At 41.4% G+C, this 24,788-nt stretch overlaps 4 protein-coding genes across 7 annotated transcripts in view; 1 reads left to right on the forward strand and 3 right to left on the reverse strand.

The window, feature by feature from the left end:
* Positions 1-27: 27 nt before the first annotated feature.
* On the forward strand, positions 28-1,574 carry fancf (FA complementation group F). The gene is made up of 2 exons (XM_035665000.1): positions 28-92; positions 384-1,574. Exons 1-2 carry the CDS (start codon positions 34-36, stop codon positions 1,453-1,455), a joined length of 1,131 nt encoding a protein of 376 aa, XP_035520893.1. The 5' UTR covers positions 28-33; the 3' UTR covers positions 1,456-1,574.
* Positions 1,575-8,066: 6,492 nt separating this feature from the next.
* Positions 8,067-19,841, reverse strand: slc17a6a (solute carrier family 17 member 6a). The gene is made up of 12 exons (XM_035664992.1): positions 19,272-19,841; positions 17,560-17,815; positions 17,018-17,136; positions 15,985-16,099; positions 14,896-14,983; positions 14,613-14,699; positions 14,006-14,148; positions 13,772-13,921; positions 10,817-10,949; positions 10,612-10,722; positions 10,395-10,522; positions 8,067-9,818 (listed from the first exon to the last, which is right to left on the reverse strand). The coding sequence occupies exons 1-12, from the start codon at positions 19,355-19,357 to the stop codon at positions 9,489-9,491; spliced, it is 1,746 nt and encodes a 581-aa protein (XP_035520885.1). The 5' UTR covers positions 19,358-19,841; the 3' UTR covers positions 8,067-9,488.
* A 604-nt stretch (positions 19,842-20,445) lies between these two features.
* On the reverse strand, positions 20,446-21,476 carry LOC118330467 (succinate receptor 1-like). The gene has a single exon (XM_035665005.1). It carries the CDS (start codon positions 21,474-21,476, stop codon positions 20,484-20,486), a length of 993 nt encoding a protein of 330 aa, XP_035520898.1. The 3' UTR covers positions 20,446-20,483.
* Positions 21,477-22,013: 537 nt separating this feature from the next.
* Positions 22,014-24,788, reverse strand: part of ano5a (anoctamin 5a) — an 18,159-nt gene continuing 15,384 nt past the window's right edge. For all 4 annotated transcript variants that reach the window (XM_035664979.1, XM_035664978.1, XM_035664977.1 and 1 more), the window contains 2 exons: positions 24,360-24,465; positions 22,014-24,139 (listed from right to left, as the gene is read on the reverse strand). In XM_035664979.1, the coding sequence (XP_035520872.1) occupies positions 23,909-24,139; positions 24,360-24,465 (337 nt within the window). In that variant the 3' untranslated portion in view covers positions 22,014-23,908. The remainder of the gene's footprint in view (positions 24,140-24,359; positions 24,466-24,788) is intronic.

Here is a 24,788-nt window from a genome sequence, read left to right on the forward strand (position 1 = left end):
ATACGTTGGCCAAATCTGAACACTGCAGAACGCATGCGCAGTGGTAAAAGCGGCACAAACGGGCATCCGGACGACAGAAGAGTCAAAAACAAGTGAGTGAGAACAGTATCTATGTTTATTTCCACTAAATACGCCTTTAAATGTGTTGTATTCACTTGTGTGCGTAACGCCCGGTGTTACTTAAAACCATGTTTGTTGAAAAAATAATTTTGTTTTGAAACGTGCCACCGGAAGTCCCGTTTTAAGTGTTAGTTTGTTGACTTTAGGTTGTTGGACTGTAGCTGACCTGTGGCTGACCTGTAGCTAACTATCTCAGGGCCGTTTTCAGCAGTCGTTCGGCAGCAGAGGACAGTGTGGGTAAACGTTGTGTGTTTCCTCCACAGTGAGTGCCCGCCGGCGGACTCTGAACGCAGAGAGCGCCACATGGAGGCGGTGCTGAAGAACCTGGCGAGCGCGGCGGAGCTGCTGGCCGCGGCGGCGCACAGCGGTGTGGTGGAGCAGTGGGACAAACAGACTCTGTCCAGAGCTTTTCACTGGGCCCGCTACTGCGAACACCTCTTCTCCAGGTTCCACAGTAATCCCACGATGAGGGGGGTTATGGAGAAGCAGCTGCAGCTCACAAATCAAAGTTTGGGAGCTGCCTTCCCTGAATACACCGAGGTCTCCTTCTCGGACCTGTCCCGGTGTCAGCACCTGTTGCTTGTTGGGCTGTTGAACAACCCTGAGCTGCCCGTCTCCATCATGAAGACACTGTTTGACACTTGGAGTCCTGCAAACACCAAGCAGAGCGAGTACCAGGATGTCACCGGCTTCTGCAACCACATCATTCAGTGCAAATCTGCATGTAAAGTCCTGAGTCCTTTCACAGACGTGTCAGCGGTCGGTGCTGATGCTGAGGTTCAGGGGGTGATGTTGATGGAGAGGCTTGGTGCTCTGCTGAGCCGGGGCGGTGAAGCCTGCCGGGCGGAGCACTTTTTAGACTCTGTCCTCCAGGGATGTGAAGGAGCGGCAGAACATTTCTGTCTGGTCATCGCTGCAGCTCTGCTGACAACGAAGAACCCGGCTGCACAAACTGCTTCACAGGGTTTTCTGTTGGACTGGCTGCGTAGAAAACACAGTGTGCTTCAGCTCATGTGTTCTGCACTGCCCACTGCACTTCTGATAGACCTGGCCAAAGAACACCTGGAATTTAGAGACGCGTACTGCGATGTGCTGAAAAAGTGGGCCTCTGATATGGAGTACAGTATGAGGGAAGGTGAATGGGTTCAGACCAGCACAAAGCGAACGGTGTCCTTCCAGAAACTGACTGAGTGCTTTCTGGCCTTGTTTGAGGCCTGTCCCCCTCTGAGGGAGGATGTAGAAAGAGAGCTAAATGCTTTGAACATTGCTGATGGAGACTTTGATGTCAGAGGTTTGAGTGTGTGGGGAGACCTCCTGTCAGCATTCAACAACTGACTGTCAGTCTTTGGAGTTCTTTAGTGCTGAAGGAGATAGACTAAATATAGCCGGATGTATCTTGGTGCAATGTTTGAATAAGGCTGGGTATTAAACATCTTTACTTTTTTCATACCAAACAAAAGGTGTCCGTAGTAGTGATTATTGGAAGATGTCAGTGATTCATATTCTTCTTACTTCTGGTTAGTTTCAATCCTAATTTTGCCTTTTTTTAATATGTATTATTTGGGCGAAATTCTGGTTGAGCTGCTTCGGTTTCATCTAAAACGTTATTTTTTTTGTTAAATGAAAAAAAAAAGTAGAAAAACATGTATATGTTCTAACAGAGGGAGGTTTAAAAAAATAATAATTTGGTATCATCAACATTAATATTGAACAACGGCTTCAGGTTTTTCAGTATAAAAACGACTGAATGCTGCACTTTTATCAACTTGTGAAATATAATTGTAGACTAACACAGACTGGATACATTTGTAGGATAGGAAAAAAATCCTAACAATGTAACTGATGACGTTTCTTTCACAGTATAAACACTCTTGTGTAATTGTATCCAAGCACCTTTAAGGAAATGTATAATTTTTAAAAAAATCTCAGTTCAATCAGATGTTTGTTAAAAAATGTACAGATTTACAGGGTTTTTGGACAGATGGTCGCAGTCGAGACCTGAATTAAATCTGAAAGTAACTGTCAGGCAGTGAATAGTTACCGCTTTATAAATTGCTCTCTGGAGATTCAAGGCTTCATTTAACATCATAAATTGCACCTTACTACCAAATCATTCTGGATGTGCTGTTTTAATGAGGTCCTGAAAACATAATCTGAACATTATTTCTACATTGTAAACTTGGTTTTTATAATAAATTGCTTTAAAGGAGCTGTAGAGAAACTGCAGTTAGCAAATAAAGCAAAAGCATTGTGTGATCCAATCCAACCCTTTCTAGCTGTACACACCTAAAAATCATTCTCACTGTCACTGTCTCATCTGTCAGTATTGCCTTTTTCACCATAAAGCTGCACCCGGGGGTCTGAATCTAAAAATTTTGATTGGCTTAATGCCAGTCATGTGACTCGCCTGCCAATTCACACATCTCAGATGTCGCCCATGTGTCAGAGCACCTCTGCGGCGAGGAATCAGTTAGTTAGATCAGGCGTCTTCAATCAAACCCTCCACAATAGCTGGTGTGTGACATAACTCTGGCAGACAGCGGATTAGAGACCGGCCGCCTTGTGGAGGGAAACACCAACACGAGCACGGCTCGTTTAACACGCCATGAAAGCAATTCACATAGAGACAGACAAGGGTCACTGAGTAAGGGGCAGCATGTACACAACCAATTTATTTCCAACCAATGAAGAACATATGCATCTGGCTGAATGTGAACCAACAGTGATTGAGCGGATCTCACCTGCTTCTGTGTTATATTCAAACTCTAGATCTTTAATGTAGATCGCTCTTTATCCAGTTGGGTACTGAAGAATGTGAGAATGTATGAAAAATGATTTAGGGACAAATAAAAGAGACATTTATTGAGTTTATTCAGCAAAATAATGTGACTTTTCATCCTCTACGTGTTACCAAGCAGCACATTATTATTTAGCATTTGGGACTGAACACTGACGGAGTGTTTTCATTTTTAGATTTTGTGTTTCTCACTCTTCTTCACAGCCTTACACATAACTGGCAGTGTGGGTAAGCAGCCATGGTGAAGATCAGATGTGTTACTGACTTCAAATTAAAGTCCTGTATCTAGGCCTGTATCTATACTAAGTGAAAACCATAAATAAACCATTATTTATAAGGAATAAATACTATAGTCTGACAACTGCTAACAAAAAAGAAAAGCTCAATACTATCAACGTTATTATGCTGAAGAATCTTTAGTTTCCTTTGACATGGCGCTGCATTATTTGACTATAAATAACATTTCTCTTTCCTCACTTGTTAAGTATTAAGACCACCCCTCTCATAAAGCAACCAACCATTTACCAACCAGTTCTTTTGACTTATAAATGTGAACAAATTGCTTTCTGCTCTTGACCTGAAAGGTAAAATTAGAGGGTTGTGTTATTGTATCACCTCACACAGCAGGAGGTTGACACAGCCGCATAATATCTACCACCAGCCCACAACGCGAGATGTTTGCTCAGAGACGTCTTTTAAATCTGTTAACTGAAGTAGCATCTAATCTCTTGAACGGTAAATTTAGTATTTGTGGGAATATGTAGCATTTCTGTCTTCCTCCAAGTGAGGAAAATATCAGACTTGAATGTGAAACATATTTTCTCTTCTCGTCATGTTTTTTTTATCCTGCCCAGTATATTATTGTTCTCTGGCGGCGTGGGGTAACAAACCGCAGTGAGACGTGCTGAGGGCGACTGTTGTTCTGTGGCTTCTAAAGGGTCGTGAAGGATAGCATTCATTAAAACTCAGATCCAGCCCCCATCTGGTGGTGTGAATAGGGAGTCCTCTGAGGGGCGGGGTGGCCCTCCCTCGGCACGTGCCTAAGCCGCTTCAGCCTGGCCCTTGTCTGGCCTTGGTGACGGATCACAGAGGCAGGAGGGCCCCTCTGCACACCTGTGTCCCACTCAGAGAGATGATCAGTGGCCGCCATCATCAGGCATGCACAGAGGAAAAAGGGATTGATGCTTTCATTTGTTAGTTTTTTTCGCAGTGAGGCTGTGAGTGAAATGAGGATGCTTTGTTATGAAAGGAGAAGTGTAATGTTTCTACTGAGTTCTGTGAAATGTTGGTGCAGCTTGTGGATGAAACAGGATGACAGAAATTCCCATTGTCCTCTTCAGGACATCCCATGAAAACTGCACTGTCAGACACTCCAGTGAGCTGCTGCGGTTGCAGAAACACTGTTGTATTTTGGCACATGAGGAGAGGGAGGGGGTTGATTTGTTTGAGACTGCTGTACATATTGGTAAAACTAAAAAGAACAAAATAAAGAAGAGCTTCGTCATTTAATCAGCAATTATTTTGATAATTTATTAATGGTTTATGTTTTTTTTTGTTTAAGCTTCTCAAATGTGAACATTTGCTGCTTTTTGTTGTCTTATCATATTAAATATTTAATATCTTTGGTTTTGGACAGTCAGTCACTTTGAGCTCTGGGAAACTATGATGACCATTTTCTGATGTTAAATAGTCCAAATGGTTAATTAAATTATTCAGAAACTAATCTGCAGATGAATCAATTATGTAGTTTCTGCCCTAAGAGCACGGTCACTGCAGGTTGTGTATGTTTTATGGTTATCATGTGAAGAAAAAACGATGTGCAGAAGATCAATACACAGTATAAGCTGTAAAATATTTTCCCCTTAATATCTGAAAAAATAATATCTGTCATCATTTTGTCCAGGTTTCAAGGCAAAGCCAGCAATGAGAATATCGTGTTAAATCTTATCAGCCTCTCCTCCTCTCCTTTGTCTGTGTGTGATACAAGCACGATATGAGCACGCTGTGGAGAGCAGGGTATGAAGCTGTCAATGTAATGTGATATGGGGGAGGGGAACTGGAAGGACCTGTGATAGATTACCTCACATGCAACTGTAGGAAACCAGTTCTATGAAGGAAAAACAATTGGATGAAGCAATCTTCTTCCTCTTCGTCTCATGGTGGACGATCCAATTCTCACTCCGCATACGGCTGGTCTGTAGCCCTTATACGGCGTCACTGTTTCCCTGCCTCATTACTGTGGGTGATATAAAATCTAGTTTGGTGCTAATAAATGTTTCAGTGGGCTTGGAAAGTATGCACTGAAGAAAATAATGACAGCACAACAGTTCTTGCTTTTGAGAGCTAATAAACAAGATGGAGATGTTTTACAGAAGACGCCATTTGCATATCACAGAAGGAAGGGTTTTGTCTTTCTCAACTGGAAGACTTATTGCGAAAACAAGAGCATTTAGATTCTGAAATCCTTTTGGAAACATTGCAATCTTTAAAGAAATATTTGTTTCCAGTTGGATATGTGTGGCAGTGGGTGGAGAGCAGAGACATAAAATGTTATTACGGGTGAGACAGACTGATTCAGGGTGCCAAGCTCTCCATTAATAAAGCAATTAGCAGGGGAGGAGAGGGAGGCGTTTGTAAATTCAATTGCCCGGAGGTAGTGTAATGCCATGCTGGAGGGTGCCATAAAACAGTAATTACTCCAATACTGCTTTGAATTTTTGGGCTGTAATTACTTGATCTTTTAGCATACAAGGGGGTTGAATTTTAGATTGTAAATTAAAGAATATCCAGGCAGTAGCAGTGAGGAGCGGTCGCTGTGTACAATTTAGGCTGCAGACTGGAGGAGAGAGAAGGGATCAGAAGGATAATTGCATGCAGGCAGAGTCCCAGGGGAGGAGTGCAACCCCGTCATCAAACACTCATTCTGGCTGGGCCTCATCCCATTACAGTCCCCCAGGAGCCAAACTGCACCTGCCCCACATACTGACAACTACTCAATCCCCCTTCACTCACTCTCTCGCTTACACAAACAGCACCAATAAATTCACAATGACTAAGTCTAAAATTCAGCAAAAAACACAAAGAGGTTGGGAGTTAGAGGCAGGTGGATGCTGGGAGAACTTCCACCTATGAATGAAATGCTGACACCAGATTTTATCCAATTAGCGTGTGCCCCAACAGGCACGTCACCAGTTCAACAGCCATGACCACTCCGGCTGGTTAGGCATGAGAAAACATGTTCCACGTGGCTGGTGACACAATTGTGTTTTCTGTCAAATTAACATGTGCACCGAGAAGCAGACGGTGGGGAGCGTTAATGGTTTCCCTTCTCGGCTGGGCAGATAATCGGAGGAGAAACTGAGATTTATTGTAATTGCTGCCACTGCTGCTACTGGAAGTGTTTCAGACATGGAGCTGCTTCCTGTGATCGAAAGCATCAGTCAACACAGTCTACAGTAGACCCGACGCTGACACTGCACATTAAATTGATTCAGGCTGTCCATCATGTGCATAAAACCGATGGTCAACACCTTAACCCCCACCCCAAAAAACTCCATGCCTGTCGATCATTTCTTCTTAGTTGCGAAGAGCATCATTTACAAGAGGCTGCAGAGGTTTTCTGCACATATTCACCCTGTTTACAGTCAGAGGAAGGTGGAAAAACTACCACATTTAAGGGCTACCAGTTGGTCATACTGTCACCATTCTTAATGAGGATCTTCAAGAAGCTGGTCAGACGTCTGATGGTGGACTCACACATCAGAGGATGTTGCTCTTATATTCTCTATCTGCTCCATGTGACTCATCGCCACCTGCAGAGGCCGAAAGGCACAGTCAGAATCCTGTTTTTTGATATGTCCAGAGTCTTGCACACCATCAAGCCCTTCCTGCTGTAGAGGGAAGCTCAGCATGATGCATATGGATGGATGGACGCCATGTTTTCCTGAATTATTTACCACCTCACTGACTGGCTGCAGTTTGTCAGCTTCCAGAGCGGCGTGTAGGACACATTGCAGGGCTGTACAGAGGCACCACAGAAGGTGATATCACCTTTCTTGTTCACTCAGTGCACCTCTGGCTTGAGATTTAACTGTCTTTAACTCTCCTGTGACTTCCTGAATTTGTGGCTCAACAGTGGATTATTGGTGAGTTCTTCCATTTGGAAATGTACAACTGAGCACATTCTGCACATATGTCTGCAAACCAACATACAACCCTGCACTCATTTCAGATTACATTATGCATTTGATTAAAATGCATTTTAACTGTGTGTGCAATATAATGACCACTGATTGTTTTAATTCTGTGTTTTTGTTTTTCTAGCAGACATGAAATACTAATAACTAGGAAATATAACGATAACTTAAAGGTAACATGACCTTCCTTGTCATCAATATTCATTATGAATTCAAACTTCCATGAGAAGCATTCTTGTTTAAAAAACTCTAGCATGCTTCAGAGTTTAACAGTATTGATTTGTCACCTGATTAAATTTAATGCAGGAGCTGGGTCAATAGTTGAATGTGTTGCATGTCACACTGTTGACCTCCGCTGTGTAGAGGACACACTGAGGGAAAGCAGGGTGTGCCACAAGGCAAATATTCCACACAACTTACATGCGCACAGTATGTTCCTTTTTCAGTCTCTGATCTTTCTTTTTTCTGTACAGTTCAGAAAAGTGTGAGACGCTGCTGAGAAATTTAATTTCAGTACGTCACACTTTCATGCACCTACACGACACCTCTGCAGCAGACTTTACACCGCATGTGTAAAAAGAGTCGTAACTCTTTGGGAAGGCAGACAATGATCCTGGTTTGTAGGTATGTAAACTCCACTAATAGCATTTACATTACTGTTCTCTCTCTCCTTTTACCAATTACCAGCTACCAGGTCCAATACTCTCCCCTGGACTCCAGAGACCTCAGCCATTGATTTACTAATGAGGAACGTGGAAAGAATAGGATGCATGAGGCTGATTGGAGAAGGTGGTTAACTGGTTAGGTAGTCGGCCTCCAGTGTCTGAGGACCACTAACCTTCAAATAAACAGAAACTGAATATATACAGTATATCACATCAACACACAAGATTAAAAGATGACTAAGAATGACAAAAACATGACTTTTGGTTGTTTTTTTTATAAAATGATATGAGTATTTTTATAACACTTTTTGACATCAACATACCTCTTCATTAAACACAATATTAGAAGCCATAAAATCACATTTATCTGTTTTACATAAACTTCAGGCACAAAGCCGTAATAGCATCTTTTGGTCATCTTAAACATTCTTATATATTCATATATTTTAAACATCCTTGCAGATTTCATACAGCAACAGAAGAAAGTGTTCAAATAGCAAATAAAGTCATGTGGAAGAGCCATCTATTAATTTATGTGGTCCACTCAAACGTGACAATATCAAAGTGTCAATAAAGTACTTCTGGTGACAATGAGAACAACCAAGAAACACTAAGAGATCACAAAAATCTGGTTGTTCATTTACAGTTCTGCATTCCTTGCTGCATCATGAGCACTAAAGCTGGATTCTCCAGACACATAGTAATTTGTTAAAACACACACCTTAATGTTGATAATCACATGACTTCAAAACAATTACAATTAGATACAGCAAGCCAATGTTACATTACAAAAAGGAATGTGATGGGTGGCGGCTGGTACACAGAATTTATTGCAGGGCACACCAAACATCAATAAACAATGTCTTCTGAGCAATCGCCTTCAAAACTTTTTTGATTTGTCTCACATCACGACTGGAACCTGATTATGAAAGTTAATTTTATCATTTATTATGGCAGAAGACACTTATCTAAGAACAAAGCAGCAGGCTGAATGAGGACTATCAATGACTGTGAGGCGACTGCATCTGAAACATTAATCTGAGCAAATTCATGCAAACAAACACACACTAAAACTCTACGGTTCAACTTCACTCACGCTATTTTTTGTCATAGTGTATTGTAGGCCTCGCTTGAGAAGAAGAAGACCTTTTTTGCAAGCAGACATCTCCCTGAAAAGGTACTGTCCATGAAAAATATGGCCTTTTATATTAATGTTAACACAGATCAACGACCCAAAATCCACAATAGTCTCACAGAAACAGTATACAGGTATATACAGTACATAAAACACATTTGAGAAACAGAATAGAATCTTGTTTTAGAATAATTTTAGTTTCAGTGCAATCAGAGTGGTATTTCAGAGAAAGACCCTATATGATGGTCAACTGCAGTGTCATCTGGCTCATGTTGTTCAAGTAGATTGATGAGGTTTGGATACCTAAGAAGTACAACATAGGCCTGCAGTTTTCTTTGCAATCACTCTCTGTATAGTGAAGCCCTACTGTAGGTAGATGTGATGAGAAACATGTGAGAATCTAATGAGGATTGTTCTGCATTGCAATGAACTATTTCTTTACACTGGCTTTTTGAAACTAGTAACCGTTTTACTTGAATACACAGAATGGATTTAAATATCTAAGATAATGCTTATTTGTGCAATCCGTGATGGAGAGTCTGTTTCTGTAAGCAGACTCACCACAACTGTCTGGTTTAAGAGTAGCCACGCTCAGCATACATCTTTCCCGCTGGTTCTTGCACATATTCCTCCGTCTTATCCCAGTCCTGCACCCAACCTCCGTTGAGCTGTGCAGTGGCCCCGTAGCTTTTAGCCGGACCGCCCATCGCACCGTAGCTCTGCGTGATGTCACCTGTCTCTTCGGCCAGCTCATCCTCATCAATGAAGCCACACTTCTCCTCGCTGGTTTCTTCAGGGTCGGCCCATGGCTGTTTCTCCCCAGATGCAAAGAGCCCATAAAACACCACACCCCCGTAATGCACGAGGGAAGCAATGAGGAAGACATACTGCCACTCTTCCCGGGTCTAGAGACAGAAAACAGTTGTAGCCAGGCTGAGTCATTTCATTTCTTAGAGGCCTTGGTGATGTATTGTTATACTTTCAATGGACCTATTACCATGAGCAGTGGACTTATAAATCTTCTTCCAAAGTATGAGCGGTTATTTCACATGAGAGATTATGTTATGCATCTCTGTGTACCAGTCAGGGTTTATCAACATTTAAATCAAAATCTGATGATAGTTGTGGAGTGGACCACAGTCAAATATGATCAAACTACACCCATTCAGTCCTGATGAAACAGACTAGGTGAGCTTTTAGGTGTTAATGACAGAGAAATTAAAAATACATTTTCAAGTTGTAATCCTGTGTCCCTGCATTAATTGTTTATCTCTTGTTACATGCTATATATGTGTCTAAAAAGTAATATTAGGAATTTTAAATCAAATTTTCTCTGTGACTTTAAACTCTTAATAAATAATACCTCACAATGTTTTTTGCCATACGTTGGCACATTCAGTTTTTAATATGTTATGGAGAAAATCTTTTTAAAAGTTCACAGGATTAACATTCAGATCACTGTATGAATAGAAAAGTCTCACCTTGTTCTTTGTCATGGCTCCCACTATTAGAGGGCAGACCATCCCGGACAGGGTACCCACACCGTTGGATATGCCCATGAGGATGCTGGCATAGCGAGGAGCGATGTCTAGATGGTTGACATTGAAACCTGCAGCAACAGAGAGTGAAAGTTTAGTGCTTTTTTTAATGACACAAAAGTCAGTATTTGAGTTAAATTCCATTGTTTCAAACTCTCACCTGATATTGCAAATCCGCTAAAACCCACCGCCAGAACTAAGAAAGAGATGGCCACCCCTTTACTGTGAGAATAACCAACCACTAATAAGAGAGTGGCCTCCATACCGAACCCTAAAAACAACAACACAAGAGTTCATTGATGGACTGATGAGAAGTAATTGTACAATATCATGGAGACAGACTGAGATGATTATCAAAGCCTTACCTCCACAGTTCATGATTTTCCGGACCATAGTGGTGGACATGATGTTGTGGGTTCGCAGGTAGTCCGCTAACTGGCCTCCTAAGGGCACGATGATGGTCATGACCAAGTGAGGGAGCGCTGACACTATTCCAACCTGAGAAATCATCAAACACTTGTCTGAAGAAAATGTGACAACTACAAAGAAACTGTCATAACAAAAGTGATTGTTTCTGTCTCAGACCCAATCTTTGTGTCCGTTTTCGACCTCTGACTCTAGTATCATCAGAGCAATAATTCACCTGCAGTAATCACAGAAGGCCACGCTGAAGCTGAATTACACCTGCCAAACCAGCGTGATTCATGCTTCACACTCCAGGGAGGGCAGGGATTATGAAATGTTCAGATTAACTGTGGCTTTGTCTGACACATTCACTCATGGACTGAAAAAAAACCCCACAGCATTTTGAGAGGCAGTCATTGCAAAATTGTCCCCATAAATAATGTATTTTGTTTATATAATCAGTGTTAAAATATATTATCTTAGTGAAAGGGCTCAATAAGACAATGTAAACCTTGAATCAACTTTAAAATGTAGGTAAAAATTCCACAAAATATAGTGAAGTTGAATAAACATAATTCTGTTTGTCTGAATGAAACAGATTTTTTAAGTTAAGGCAAAGTATTTAACAGAATTAAGCAAACATCAGTCACCAGTCACTGCATAGTATGCATTCATTTTCAGGAGATTGTCACCAGTTGTGCACACAATAGTCACAGTCAACACTTTGTTCTCAGTAACTAACAGTAACAATGGACTTCTGGAAAGAGTAGAGACTTTGTTGAACACAAAACAAAACACAATAACAGCTGTTACAAAGCAGGAACATGACAATTAACATGAGAATTTTGTCTATGAGTCTGTTGCCCCAGTGCATGCTGGGCAACAATTTCTTTGTTTTGTTTTGTTTTTTAGTTAACATTGATTTGTCATTGATCATCATTACTTTTAAATTGATATGACAAACTTGTTATCCAGCATCCAGTAGTTTCGGAGCAACATTGTAATTTATTTATAGTCGTGTTTCAGGCGACCTGATGAACATAAGTCCAATATTAACTCTCTTATAGCTCTGTTTTGGTCTCCACCAACTCCTGAGGGAAACTCTTTTAGCTGCTAAATGCTCCTCTGTGTTCACCAGCTAGTCTCTAAGTGTGTCTGTCTACTGTTTTGTGATGAGAAGGTAATGAACAGTGGGTTTATCAGAGTTTTTAAGGTGAAAACAGCTGCCTGCTGCTACGAGTGAACCAAACCAGTAAAGTTGTGGGCCAGACAGCAGTCTGAGTGTTTTGAGATATGACAATTAGAAAGTAATGTCCCCTTACAACAGCAGTGTCCCATCTTCCAACTGAAGCCAGATCTGAAAGCACAGAACTTTGGCTCCTGGAGAGGAACATTAAACTTCAAGAACCTGAGCTGCCACTGTGGGCTCATTAAACAATTCCAACCCTACACCCAGCCATAATCGCACAATTTCGTAATTGGTCAGGTCCTGTGAAAGCAACTCATCAGATCGTATGGGGCAATTGTAGCCAACATTAGCTCACCTCCGTGATGCCCAAGGCATGAGATGAAGGCTTTCACAGTTGGCAAACCAGTAGGTTAGGTTGAAGATATTGTCTCCTGAAATGGACCCTCATCCACTTCAGGGGATGTTTACAACTAATGGATAATACCAACATAGATGCCACCTGACCATTTGAGTCTATTGTTTTGGGCCCTATGTGGTGAAGATAGTCTAATCTTTAAATGCCTCACAACTAAGTGCATCCACCTGGACTTAATCCCCAGCCTTGATGTAGACACGTTCCTCTTAGCACTAACACGTTCCATCTCTAGATGAGGTACTCCTTTTCCGGAATTACTGTCAGACCAGAGAACAAAACGTCTGTGGGGCTCCACTTGATCTAAAATGCTTTCTGGGTAGTAATTGGGACCGAGGTGCTACTGAAAGACGTTCTACTTTTGATTGAGGTAGAAGATATCCTCAATGCTAAACCGCTCAGATATATGACATCAGACATTGCTGACCCTGATCTTGTCACACCTAGTGTTCTGCTGATTGGGTGGCGGGACACCCAAGTGACCTACACACCAACTTCTGTCACCAAAAAAACAATGGCAGCATAGTCAAACAATGGCAGATCACTTTTGGAGACAATTTATGAGAAACTATCTACCCACTCCTCAGCTGAACACTTCCAAACTCCAAAGTTGCCTTGTGCTTCATGGCCTGTGGGGAAGGTTTTCAAGGTCAATGCCAGTCCTGATGGATGATCAGCTGTCAATGGTTGGTCCTTCCTCTGTCCTGTGGCCCGGCTGGTTCAACTACCAGCAATAACACGTGACTAGTTCTACCAACCTAAAGACTGCAACCCGGGAGTTCATAGACTGTGCTTGGCTGTGCCATTATGGGAGCGACTGTTCTAAATGTTTTGCTGTCTTGTAATTTGTCAGGCAGTTGGTACAATGATAATCTTCTGAGGGTCCCTTACATGCACTGTACAGCTGTGTTTCTGCAGCATTTGTACTTATTTCTGCTTAGCCTGTACTCTGTTATAATGTTGATGATGTGTTGATTCAGGTTAAACTGTTCAGCATTACATTACTGCTATAAATAATTATGTCTCTATGGTTAAGCTAATGCTAACACTGAATCACTAATACTAGCATGTTTATGTTGGAGATCTATTTTAGATGAGGAGACTAGAGTTGAGCATTGTTATACTTTCTGTGCAGAATAAGGCAGCTCATAACACTAGTATCAGGAAGATTCTTAATTTGGATATTATGCAAATTAAAGAGCACTGACCTTGAATAATTCATTCACAACCTTAGTTTATAATCTTGAACAATATCACATAATGTTAAGATATATTTTTAGGGCTGATACCAGGCATCATGAGGGATTTATTTACCTTGCTGATTTCAAAACCAAACACTTCTTCAAAGTACGCAGGCTGGCTGATGAGGAGCAGATAAAAGGTCCAGCTCCTGCAGAAGTTGGCCACGATGATTGCATAGACGGGCATGGAAGTGAAAAATTTCCTCCAGGGAGTCTTGTATTTCTGATAAAACAAAGAGAGAATCAGCTGGATGTACAGCACTTGGCTGTGTGTTACAAATCAAGGGATACAGTTCTGAGGACTCACTTCCATTGCGCCCATCAGCTGGGCACTTTCACCGATGCTCTCCTCAATGTAACGACGCTCCTCGTCAGTGATGGTTGGGTGCTCTGCTGGGCTCTCATAGGACACCAAGATCCAGAACATGTACCAAAATATCCCAAAGCATCCTGAACAGATCAAGATGGTGTCAAAATCAAACACTTAATCAACTTTATGTTAAATTCTAGTGGAGAATCTAAAGATACCAAATATTCATATATATATATGAGTGAAATGTGTATAAGATATCTTTCTAACTTTAAAGATACATGAGAGGAATTAAAAGGGGAAAACTGTATGTTAAAGCTACACATTATGTAACTGACAGTATGTAGCTGAACAGCAGCCACATGAGGCCACAAGTAACAATTATGGGATAACAGTAAATGTAATAGTGTAGAAAACCTACACAGTAATGCCAGCTAATGCCAGTAATATCTGTTTAAAGTTTTAACTACACACTAATCGTCAGCAAAACTCCTGAGTATATTGATCTGAAGGGTGCAGTTTATTTCTTATTAATTAAACTTTTAAATATGTTAAAATGTTAAAAGGTGTATAAAAGAAATTATTACATGACGGTGAGACTCACCATACACATAGAAGACAGAGGACCATCCTGTGTACTGGACCAGGATCCCGGCCAGAGGCATGGCTATCACTGCACCAGCATAGGATCCTAAACAAGACAAATATTATGACCAAGCAGAATGTGATCCTGTCGCAGTGTTGTCGCAGTGTTTAGTGACAAATGTGTTCAGTGCACGATTACATACATTTTATAGGAGCAATATTTTGTTATTCTAAACCTACATTTGAATGCATTAAATAATATGATGATAACACCAGAAACATGACCGTGTGCAGGTTTGTACCACAGAAGGAGATGGTTGCCAGACGACTTCTTTCCAGCGGTGGAGCCCATTTACTCCAGATCCCATGGCAGGCTGGATAAGTCACTCCCTGCACATTAACAAATGACATTACAGTCACACTATGAACACACAAGGATCATTGTTCATTCATTTTAATAAGCTTTTCTAAATTTGATGGAGATAATCTTCCTGTAAACTCTTTGATTTGTTAAATGAATCTATAAATATTACATATATTTTTCCCACTTTAAGTCAATTGACTTTACAGGTGAAGGTATCCTGCTTGATTGACGTAGTCTGATCTCATTTGCCAAAGATGTGCAAGACAAATTGTAGTTAATAACAAACAAACTGACATGCATTGTAGCTGACCTTTCTAATAGAGACTAATGGGTTAGGTGTGAGTCAGTGCAAATACCCACTTCATGAAAAAAAACTGAATTGCTCCCATTAAATCTTCATTATACACTAAGTGGCATACAATCAGCTATTGATAGACACAAATTGCTGGGGCTTGCAGTGGGAGACACCCTGAAATGCTAATGTTTAATTTGCAGTAATAAGTGGAGGGGTGCTGAACACAGGCGGCTCCCTCTCTCAATGGTCATGAGCTGCTATTGAAACGACAGTATGCAGCAAAACAAAACAACAAAAGAGAATGACCTTGAGTCTGATAATAGCGTTTCTCTCTGAAATCTTTTCCTTTCTGTTGAGCTGTGGGATCCGCCCGCATCAAGTGGTTTTTATCTTTTTTGTTTTGTGTGTTTCTGTGTTTACATGGAGCGATTTTGGCCAGCTAAACCAACATACATAAGCGTTGCTATACAGGGTTTTATGCCGTTTGTGGACTAATCTGACAATTGTATAGAGTATTATGAATGGAACTTCTATATAAAGGGCTTCATTGTCCAGTGCAAACACAAATAAAAAGACTTCAGTATGAACAGAGGATTTCTGTAAAACATGCTCAAACACAGAATGTCAGGACAATTTCATTAGGGGTCGAGTTTAGCTCTCAGCTTGATAATGAGGCATCAGTTTTGAGTCTTTCAAAGGTCAAGATGTGATGTGCAAACTGTGCATCAGTACCTCCACCAGCCCTTGTAATATCCTCACAAAGATGACACATCCATAGTGCGCCCGGGCAGCGGCTGGAATGAACATGTTCAGGGTGGATGTCAGCACGATGGCAGCCCCAAAAACTCTGGATAAACAGCGTGTTTGGGATTATTTGTCAGAATATAATCAAAACAAGATTATTTGATTCAACCAGATACAGATATTGATCAATTCCAAGCCCTTCACAGAAATGAAAACATTGAATAAGTAACAGAATATACAGTGTTATACTGTATGATTCTGTACATACTGAAAGAATAAATGCTGATAAGGACGATAAATCAGTCCTAATTGGATGGCACACACACACACAAAGGCAGTTATTCAGTTTCCAGGGGAGTGAGGACAGGAGGTGTTTGCAGCAGAAGGCTTCAGTGGGCTCAGCTGACTTGGCATGATAAAGCTCTTCAAAGATTTGCATCTTATTTAGGCTCCATTTCCCTCATGAAATGTCTTACAGTCTGATAATGTTAACTACAAGGACTTTTACTGCAACCTTATTCTGTTCTGGTTGCTGTTTATCTCCTCCTATATCACTGCTATATTCACATGATTTACTAATTGGGAATATATTCCTTCCTATTCCTATCTTTGTTGCATTTATTCTGCTCCCCTTTGTCTATTAGTAGCTGACTCAGAATCAGCTGTTGATAAAATAATGTAGCCATTGAAATCATACTGCAATCATTACTCAGAACCGCATTTCACACAAGGCTTTGGCTGGTGTGGTTGCCATGCCTCTGAACATAAAGGATTAGACATGGTAGTCCCATGGGGGCTCATTAACATGAGGAGGCACGCCTGGTGGGCATCAGCCAAATCCTCAGTTTATCTGCTGTAAGGTCAGACCACTTTCTTCAAACCATGAGACCGACAGCGCAAATAACACAGCTTCATTTCATATTATGAATTAAAAATGGGATCATGTAAGCCAGAGAAACTCATATTTAGAAATGTTTTTTCTTGTTTGTACGCTATTTCTTAAAGTATGGAGTGCAGTTACCTGTTTGCCGCCAGTCTGGAGGAGATATACCCTCCTGGAATCTGAGTGACTATGTAGCCCCAGAAGAAGGAGCCATGAATCATCCCCACAGTCTCTGGGTCCCAGTTGAATTTCGCTTTCTTTCAGACACACAAAAATAAAGACACGTTTTAATGAGCGCTTCCATTTATCTCCCATATAAAAAGGTACATTTTAATTCGTTAAATGTGTAATAAAAATGCTTCATATGAAGTGTGAAATATTGACAGTGGAAAATACTTTCAGAAATATATGTTATTTGTTGCTTTAATACCTTTGCAGACACCAGTGGGTATATAAGCTGATCGATCGATTATTTAAAGTAAAAAAAAAAAAAAAACTACATTAATTTGCTTCTACTTAATATAATATACAGGCCAAACACCTGAAATCCAATTTAAAAGTACATATAGACTCAACTGAGGTTCTCCAATATGTGTTTAACTAAAAAATAATGGATCAGTCTAATTGGCCCCTCAAACGTGGGGGGCTCTTGGGTGTAACGGGGCGGAGTTTGCATGCACCTCTTTGATGATGATCTTGCCGTTTTGATGGATTGTGCTGTTATTGACCATGCTGACGATGGCCACACCCAAGTTACACCGGATACCGAAGGAGATGCAGAAGCCGAGCCCGCTCAGCATAGCGATGATGTATCTGCGCGGAAGCCCGAAGCATGTGCAGTCACACAGGGGCTTCTTCCGCTCCTGGTCCGCCGAGGGTCTCCCATCCTCCGTCAGCTCGATCACCTCACCTGTCTGCTGCCGCTTTTCCAGCCTCCTGCACGACAAGCCGATGCATTTTTTTTTTTTACTCGATTTAAATTTGAATATATGAAGTCAAACATCCAGGCTGTTTTTTTTAAAGGAAGCATGAGGGGGAACTATCAGTGGAAAATATGTGATTTGATTGATTTCCTGCAAATTAACATTAAAAAAATGTATTTATTCACACGCATATTAGAGACTAGTTGCAGCTGATACTACAGAAGAAAATGAGCTTTCATCTTTAATGTGTGCTCTTTCAACGACCGGCCTTGACAATGTCTTTATTTCCCTCTTTTGATTTGGCTCGGGCCCCCTCAGCCTGCGCCCTTTAAAGTCAAACTGCATTTTTTCGTTTCGTTCCCTGCAGAAATTCTCCATGTTCTTGTAAAAGAAAGGCTCGTTGGCAAACGAAGAGAAAATGACCTTAATACCGCATTGCAGCAATATCAGCACCGTCGTTGTTTAGAGTTCATTTCTGGGTTTTTTTGTTTTTTATTAGCTCTCATAAATGCGGCGTTGGCATTTTGCTTTGGGCTCCCCTTGGAATTTGTGCAAAGGAATTTCAGGTTCATTTAAAAAGCTAAACATTGAAATGTGAAGGCCTCATCCAGTGTGGTAACAGGCCTGCTGCACCTTCAATCAAACCAACAGTTTTTTTTCTTTTCTTTCATAGCTTTGAGTCACGTTTCTGTGTTGCAGCTTAAAATCAAGTTCAACAACTGATTTAGGCATTTAAGGACCAAAATCAAACGAATAAGATGTGTGCATGCACAAGTAGTCATATTAAATGTACAATCTAGGCCTATATTTGATCAAAGATATGTGTTTCCAGATGATTTGCGTAAAAATCTTTTTCCCGGCTTAATAATCAATCAATGGCCATTTTATTCGCATTTCCAATGAGAATTTAATAATAATTAAATTGTATTAATCTGAAAAGCTGCTCCTCCGCATCCTGCTGCCCTCCTCTGATTTTAAACTGAAGATCCCTCTGCTTTACAGCCAGTTATCAGTTTTCTTTTGGACTACATTTTATTTAGACACTTGTGACATAAAGAATATAGGAAGTCAATTGATATGAAGTCCATCGATCTTGAATTAATACAGATAGATACATAAGGTAACAGATATCCTCCGACCTTATGTCACGACTCGCTCTGTTTCATTAATTATTAAAAAACACCCACAGCTGCTGGTGGAGGGGGTTCATCCTCCAGGGAAATATCTGATCCTTAAATATTCGGGCCACACGACTCTGCTTTCAGCATCCTGTCCGTGATTCGTCTCATAAAGGAGATTTCTTTCTTGATTTCATTGTGGGATAAATCAGTAATAAACACATTTGAAGTCAATGCACGTTTTTCTGTGTGGGATGTTAACATCTGGGGGGGTTTCTATTTATAATTTCTCATAAAAGATGTAATTCTGTGATTAAAAAACATGCAGAAATGGGAATTTCTTCGCCTTACCTGTACAGCTTCCCGAGGGCCTTTCCTGCGATTTGTTTTATTCCCTCTTTAGAGGTAGGGAGAGCTTTCTCCTGTCCAGGCTCCATGTCCAAATTATCTTGAAAAATTCTATAATACTATAACAAATGGAAGTGCTGCATTAATGAGCATATTGTGGTGATATTAATCCAAATAACGCGCCTCGGTTGTTGTTTTTTAAGCAGAAAACGTCTCGATGTCCTGAAAATCTCAGGCAGAAATGGAGAAAGAAGGGAAACACGTTCAGTCTGAAAGGGCTGGTTTCACAGTCACAAAACAGCAGTCAAATAAGTCCGCTTTTGCCTTGCGCAATGTTAATCCATGCAGTGCCATTTTAAGATCCAGTCAGCGATTATACAAAACAGCAAATCAGAAAAGGAAAAGTTGATTTTTGTGTGTGTGTGTTCTTTGAGAAATCGAGGTGGAAAAAGTAAAAGGAAATAAAAAAGATCTTCAGCCGGTGCAGGTAGTCAGTCGGAGCTCCGGTCTAATCTGAGGTGAGGATCTCCGGTGAGGCAGCAGCCGGAGGAGGTTTCAGCACCGCGGACAGCGAACAGCTCATCTACCTGTCAGCAGCTCCGTGCAGCGCCCCTCCTCCCTCCGCTCCGGCGCTCCTCTCCTTCAATTCAAATGTGACAGCGGCGACAATCGACAAACTCCCTCCTCCATTTATATAGAATATAATAATATAAAATAATTTCAGGATGAGCTCCGACCACTGATAAAACACTTTATTTAGCAGGAACAAAGCAATGACCCCCTCCCTCACACACACACACACACACACACATCCGGTTATTTCTCGGTTTTAGTTGGACAGTGTTAAAACTTCAGGGACACATTTTCTGAAAGCTTTGTTTTCAGTAAATGAATGAATGAATGAATGAACTGAAGATTCAAATGATTATTATTTCTTTAATTAAAGACAGACATGCTATTCACACACGTGAAGCCAGACTGTAAAGTACAGTGCGCAGTCAACCACGCAGAGGCAGTGTTGTGTAAGGAAGTTAAAGAGACCCAAACCTCAGAGATTGAATGAGATAAAGAAGACTGGAAACCATTGTTATAGACAGTGTATTTATCCTATTCCACCAATTAAACAAAACAGGCGATTAAACAAAGGACGTACAAAGGTTCCATATACAGTTTGACTAATAGACAAAGAGTATTATCACTTTACATGTGCACAGCTCACTGGGATCGAGGCGCGGGCAGTGCGCACACAGGTGATACAGTCGACATCCCCTGCTTTGTCCTCATCCGGGTCCGCTTAGATATCATAGAGGCCACCTGCGTACCCGGACAGTGGGAGAATATGACCGCAAACGTGCCGTGAAACTCCTTCCTGAACTGGCCTCCTATGAAGCAGCTGAACAGAGGGTTAACGCAGGTGATGATGCTGCAGAAGCACATCTCCAGGGCGAAGGCCAGGTCCGCATTGTGCCAGGACGCCGGGTTGTCGGGGTAGACCACCCGCATCACGATGGCCGCGTTTCGGCTCAGGTGGTAGGGCAGGTAGAAGAGCGCAAAGAGGACCAGCACTGCGCTCAGCACCCGCCGGAGCCGTCGCTGCTTGTTGTGCGGGTCGGGGCGGCAGGACCGGTGGCGCAGCTCTCTGACACTGTGCAGGCCGCAGTAGCAGATGGAGAGCAGCGGGAAGAGGAAGCCAATGAGGGAGCAGAAGAGGGAATAAGGGAGGCTCTCCCCGGTCTCACTCAGCAGTATGTATAGGGTGCAGACTGTGCGGTTGCTCCCGGGGCAAGTCTGGATCAGAGTCATGGTGGCAACAGGTATGCTGAGGATCAGAGCGGCCACCCAGACCGCCACACACAGCAGGCAGGTCTGCCTCCGGCCCAGCAGCACCAGGGAGCGCAGCGGGTGCACGATGGCCAGGTACCGGTCCACGCTGATTAAGGTGACGAAGAAGATGCTGAGGTAGAAGTAGTTGTGGTAGAACATCCTCACGGCCGCGCAGAAGGTCAGGCCCAGCTTCCAGTACAGGTGGTCCAGATGGTAGTTGATGAGGTAAGGCAAGGCCAGCAGCCACGAGGTGTCAGCCAGGGTCAGGTTGAAGAGGAACACCGTGCTGCGGGACCAGCGCCGCAGGCGGTGGAAGAAGACCCAGAGGGAGAGCAGATTGAGGGGGAGGCCAAGGATCAGCACCGCCAGGAAGAAGGACGGCATCACGTAGAGCTGGACCACCGGTAAACCTTGATGTGTGTCCAGGCTGCAGAAGGCTTCCTCTGGAGGCTGGGTGGTCACAGGCACAGAGGTTCAACTTGGAGTTTATAATGTATATCTATTACCACATAGTTTGTATCCTGGGTTTCTTCATCTAAAGTATATGGTCAGGTAGTTACCCTTTATATTAAAACATACTACTCTTATAAAGCATCCTTTCACACTCTGTTGAGTGTATTTGTCATTTCATAAATCTTAACCTGATAGATAAAATGTTTAAAATCACAATTAACCTTTTCAACCTACCTGAACCTGAGTGTTGCCCATGTCTTTGTTACAGTGGCTTCTCTGTATGCCAAGTGGAAACAACCATGCCAACATATTTTGGTGTGAAACACACCCACCAGCGAGAGCAAACACTGAATAGTTATCAGTGTTCTCTCAGGCCATCTGTTATGTGAACAGCAACTTTCATGTCCACAGCAAAGGAGCTGACTGTCTCTAGTATGTAGGACTGATTCAAAAACATCCAACGATTAGTCAAGTTGAACTAGTACTTTATTTTGGAGATTCGTCTTGGTTTACAATGCAGTTAGATACAGAGACCGTTACAAAAATAACAAACAGATGAATGAAAAAATGAAAATGTAACTTGTAAGCATACAGTAAACAGGTTCACCATTTTTTCAAGCATGGTGACAGTATAAAATAAAAATATTAAAGCGTAACAAAGAGACAGAGAGAGAAAAAAAGTGAGTTAAAAGGAGATGTACAAGGGAATACAATAGAAAACAAGATATTAGATGTATTAAGGCATCAACAGGCACAAGTTTAGCTGAGCGCAGGGCATGTAAAGGGAAACTGGAACATTGCTCTCACATCTGTTGACATCTACATGCATCTCAAACAAACATATATTAAGTCGCCTGAGTTTGTAGCAGTCAGCTATTTTACCTAAAATTCAAATACTTAAAACAAACAGATATTTTTTCACATATTTCTATGTAGGCAGCCTAATAAAAAAATGTACTTCAGATAATTTCAAAACAAAAAGCTACATCTTTCTCCTTGTTTAAGCTTCATACATAAACATCAAATTCAGAACAGGGAACTCTTCAACTCTTCTTACTTACAGTAAAACTCTTGTTCAATTTAAAGATTATCACACATTTCTGCTTCAAAACACTGATTATGAATTCGTAGTGTCATGACAACTATTAGACTGACATGTTTTTTATTTTGGTAGTCACGTTTCATTAAGTGCTTTGTGCAAAATAATAATAATAAAAAAAAGAATGTGTATCTTTCCTTTTCTACACAGCTGAGGAAACCAGAAGCACAAGAACTGGGTGATGGCTGATGTGCTTTGTCTAACGGAGCAAACATAGTTCAGTAGGTAGGGGCAGGCTTTCATTAACTTCGACGTGTTGGTAAACAGAGGCACATTAAAAAGGGATCTCTTCACTCTCTCAGGGCTTTTCACTTCTCATCTCCAGGAACAGGACTCACTGTCAACAGTCAACACGCACCAGCTGCTGTTGCTGCTCAAAAAACTGGCCATCGCAGGACAAAATATGCCCTTACTCACAGTAGTAACAGCAGCACAGATTTGTCTTCATCAAAAGCTACTTCATGTGTCAGACTATAGCCTGGAGAAACTGAGGGTGGCTGTTATGAGATTAAAGCTAAATGTGACCAGCCTATTAACAGGTCCATTGCCAGCGGAGTGAAGAATATAATTTGGTAAAGCTGAGTTACATCTGTGCTGTGACCCTCAATGCTGTCAAATAAACAATGCTCACATTTGTCGTAGTAACTGTAAAAAACAAAACAAAAAACAATTGAGTTGAACATAAACTTACAGTATATGACACCAGAGCTCTTCATACAGCTGTACATACGAACAAGGTAAATACTCAAACCCAATAAGCAAGCTCTCAGTTTCCAAAAAAAAATATCAATTGTTTTTCTAGTGACAGATAGAACCAATAAGTTTGTGATATATTAAGGCATTCAATCTTTGGTTACTTGTAGTGGCACTTAAATAAATAGTCTTAAAACAAAAGTAAGTCGCCTGTCTTAGACACAGTGTATGAGGTTTCCTTTCTTTCTATACAGCAAATTTGGATTATCCTCAGCGCTAGAATTACAAAACAGAGAGCGAAAGGCCATAAATATGAGGTTTAAATTTATGTGCCTCAAGTCTCAGCATGCATTAACACTTTCACCTTTGTGCACTTCCACATTTAGCACAATAGTAGAAGTGGGATGGCTGTGAATCTTTTTAATAAAAGGTTTGTGTGTGTGCTGTTTTTACTGCACAAACAACAAACACTACAGAAAAGTGATGGTCAGTATTATAATACACAAGCAGGGCAATCTACATCAACATGTCCTCCCATCATGTCCAGCTGACTGACCAGCAGCTTGCTGTGCTAGAGACATTCTGACAGCACCTCATGTTTGGGTAAAGATGGATAGATCATGGGCGTGCAGGTACACTCGTCGTGGGTGTTTTGGCTGAGTTGGACCTTCAGCTTCTCCACTTCATAGTTGTGGAGATACTCCTGGACCAGGTAACGCTCTCTCTTGACCCGGGCCCTCACGTCAGAGGGAATGTCGGGAATCATCCAGGCCACAAAGAACTTGACCAGGAACACAACATGCTGCGGAGGAAGCAGGCACAGCAGGTTAGTTTTACTTCAAAGTGGAGAGCTGCAGAAGAAACTCATGGATGTATTATATCTGAGAAATGTGTGTGTGGGAGAATGAGGGTTACTATTAATATCAAAATCGACTACTGCCCAGTGTAAGAATGTGAGGCTCTGCTCAAGCGGTCAATAAGTGTTGGTGGTGGTGGTAGAAGCACAGCGGCTTGGTTTTTACCTCCATGATAATGATGAAAGCCAGCTTGGCAGCCAGAATGTGCCAGAACTGCATGGTGTGGGAGTACTCCTTCTCATGGCCAGGAGGATAGCGGTAATCACGATACCTACAAAGAAGCAAGAGATGTAAATTTACTACTTTTATACAGACTTTGATTCAATGCAAAGGGAAAACGAAGTTATGATTGCTCTAACATCTACATAATATCTATAAAGTGCATTAAAACAATAAAAAGGTACATGTACAATATATTAACCACACAACAGCATAATAAGGCTACTTTAAGTTACTCTGATTGTACAAACAAAACATATGATAAACTTCTAAAATATGATACTTTACTATGGATTCGGTATGCCACCCAAGTTACATTTGAACACATCCATAGAAGAAGAAAAATCTACTAATGCAGTATATATATATATATAT

Source organism: Morone saxatilis, unplaced genomic scaffold, assembly GCF_004916995.1.
Source record: "Morone saxatilis isolate NCDOM2014 unplaced genomic scaffold, NCSU_SB_2.0 Contig2, whole genome shotgun sequence".
Lineage (NCBI taxonomy): Eukaryota > Metazoa > Chordata > Actinopteri > Moronidae > Morone > Morone saxatilis.

What these genes read in the sequence shown, in the direction of transcription:
- fancf (XM_035665000.1), top strand. Translation starts at nt 34, where the DNA reads ATGCGCAGTGGTAAAAGCGGCACAAACGGGCATCCGGACGACAGAAGA. An exon ending in GACAGAAGAGTCAAAAACAA is followed by an intron (nt 93 to 383) that starts GTGAGTGAGAAC and finishes TTTCCTCCACAG; the next exon opens with TGAGTGCCCGCCGGCGGACT.
- slc17a6a (XM_035664992.1), bottom strand. Translation starts at nt 19,357, where the DNA reads ATGGAGCCTGGACAGGAGAAAGCTCTCCCTACCTCTAAAGAGGGAATA. An exon ending in GCCCTCGGGAAGCTGTACAG is followed by an intron (nt 17,816 to 19,271) that starts GTAAGGCGAAGA and finishes CTTGTCGTGCAG; the next exon opens with GAGGCTGGAAAAGCGGCAGC. An exon ending in CTCTGTCTTCTATGTGTATG is followed by an intron (nt 14,149 to 14,612) that starts GTGAGTCTCACC and finishes TGATCTGTTCAG; the next exon opens with GATGCTTTGGGATATTTTGG.
- LOC118330467 (XM_035665005.1), bottom strand. Translation starts at nt 21,476, where the DNA reads ATGCCGTCCTTCTTCCTGGCGGTGCTGATCCTTGGCCTCCCCCTCAAT.